Here is a 1,555-nt window from a genome sequence, read left to right as displayed (position 1 = left end):
ATGCTCGGGTCAAATGAAGTTATATAGGCAGCATTTTATTTATATTTTCATTCAAGTTAAATATATATATATAGTTATTTTTACAGTTATTTAGTTATTTTATTTAATTGCCAGTGATCGGCCCCAAAAATCCGATTTTGGTCAGGCTCTAATTATCATAGCCATAAGGTCAGAGTGTTTCCATTCAAATGCTGATTTGATTTTGTGGTTCCAGGATGCCAAAGTCATGTCATGGTGGGATTATGGCTATCAGATAACTGCCATGGCTAATCGAACCATTCTAGTGGACAACAACACTTGGAACAACACTCACATCTCCAGAGTTGGACAGGTGAGCTGGGTCGCCTTCAGGGTACTCATGTTTCATAAAGTTCATAAAGTGCTGGTGTGTTAACCGGGGCTGCTGTTTGCTCTGTAGGCCATGGCATCCACAGAAGAGAGGGCCTATGAGATCATGAGGGAGCTGGATGTCAGTTATGTCCTGGTCATCTTTGGAGGACTAACGGGATATTCCTCTGACGGTATGTACCAAGTATCGCTAGATCAGAGTCAGTGCAACAATTTAAATATCCGCATGGACGGATGTATTTCTTCCATGTGATGATGTGTATAACCAGGTGTGACATTTTGAATAAAAACAAATGAAAAGGATGCAAAGAAAAATCAGCCTCTTAGCTGTAATAACTCTTCTTTATGTATTATTTCCACTTCCCCCTCTTTAATTCAGACAAGTGCAATTTTATACTCATAGCCTCATATATTTCTATTTTTTTCATTTATTTATTACAACATGAGTACACAATTTTATATTATGAGTGTTTTTTTTATCCTTTTACCTATGTAATCTACTTCCTAATCTCTTTTCTTTTCTGGGGGAGCAAATGTAACCTAACCTAATATCCCCCTGGGATCAATAAAGTGTTCTGATTAAATTTTCTGTGTGTTAACCCATCAAACAGGTACTGTGGATTATATGAATGATGAATGATTAAATATGATATAATATTTCCAGGGCATTTTTATGAGCACCTGTGTAATAATCAACCTCTGTCCATCACAGACATCAATAAGTTTCTGTGGATGGTCCGAATTGGGGGAAGCACAGACACAGGCAAACATATCAAGGAGCATGACTACTACACTCCCACCGGAGAGTTCAGAGTGGACCGCGAGGGCTCGCCCGTCCTGCTCAACTGCCTCATGTACAAGATGTGCTACTACCGCTTCGGCCAGGTCTACACAGAGGCCAGTGAGTAACCCTACAGCCTGGTGTGATCATTTTGTCACCGTGCATTAGACAGTTTCTCCTTGCAGTCAGAGACACATTGAGAATGAGCAACATGTGTGCCATTTTTGAAAGGACTGTAAAGTTCAGGCTGTTAAGTTTGTTTGATACACTGTATTTTAATCATTAAGTTAGACACAACTATGATTAAAACCGAGCATGTCTGTAAACACCTAGTGAAGATTACTGTGCCAAAATATTGTAGACATCAGCTGCTGACTGCACCGTACAGACGCAACATAAAATGATGAGTAAAGCATAAATATGATA

The 1,555-nt window shown here is 39.2% G+C and overlaps 1 protein-coding gene across 1 annotated transcript; it reads left to right on the top strand.

Moving 5' to 3' along the window:
• Positions 1-184: 184 nt before the first annotated feature.
• Positions 185-1,272, top strand: LOC111668839 (dolichyl-diphosphooligosaccharide--protein glycosyltransferase subunit STT3A-like). The gene is made up of 3 exons (XM_023424989.2): positions 185-331; positions 419-521; positions 1,061-1,272. The coding sequence occupies exons 1-3, from the start codon at positions 227-229 to the stop codon at positions 1,255-1,257; spliced, it is 405 nt and encodes a 134-aa protein (XP_023280757.1). The 5' UTR covers positions 185-226; the 3' UTR covers positions 1,258-1,272.
• Positions 1,273-1,555: the final 283 nt, after the last annotated feature.

Source organism: Seriola lalandi, unplaced genomic scaffold, assembly GCF_002814215.2.
Source record: "Seriola lalandi dorsalis isolate HSWRI2012SDOR001 ecotype SW California unplaced genomic scaffold, Sedor1 jcf7180002004318, whole genome shotgun sequence".
NCBI lineage: Eukaryota > Metazoa > Chordata > Actinopteri > Carangiformes > Carangidae > Seriola > Seriola lalandi.
This window is presented reverse-complemented; position numbering and strand designations above follow the sequence as displayed.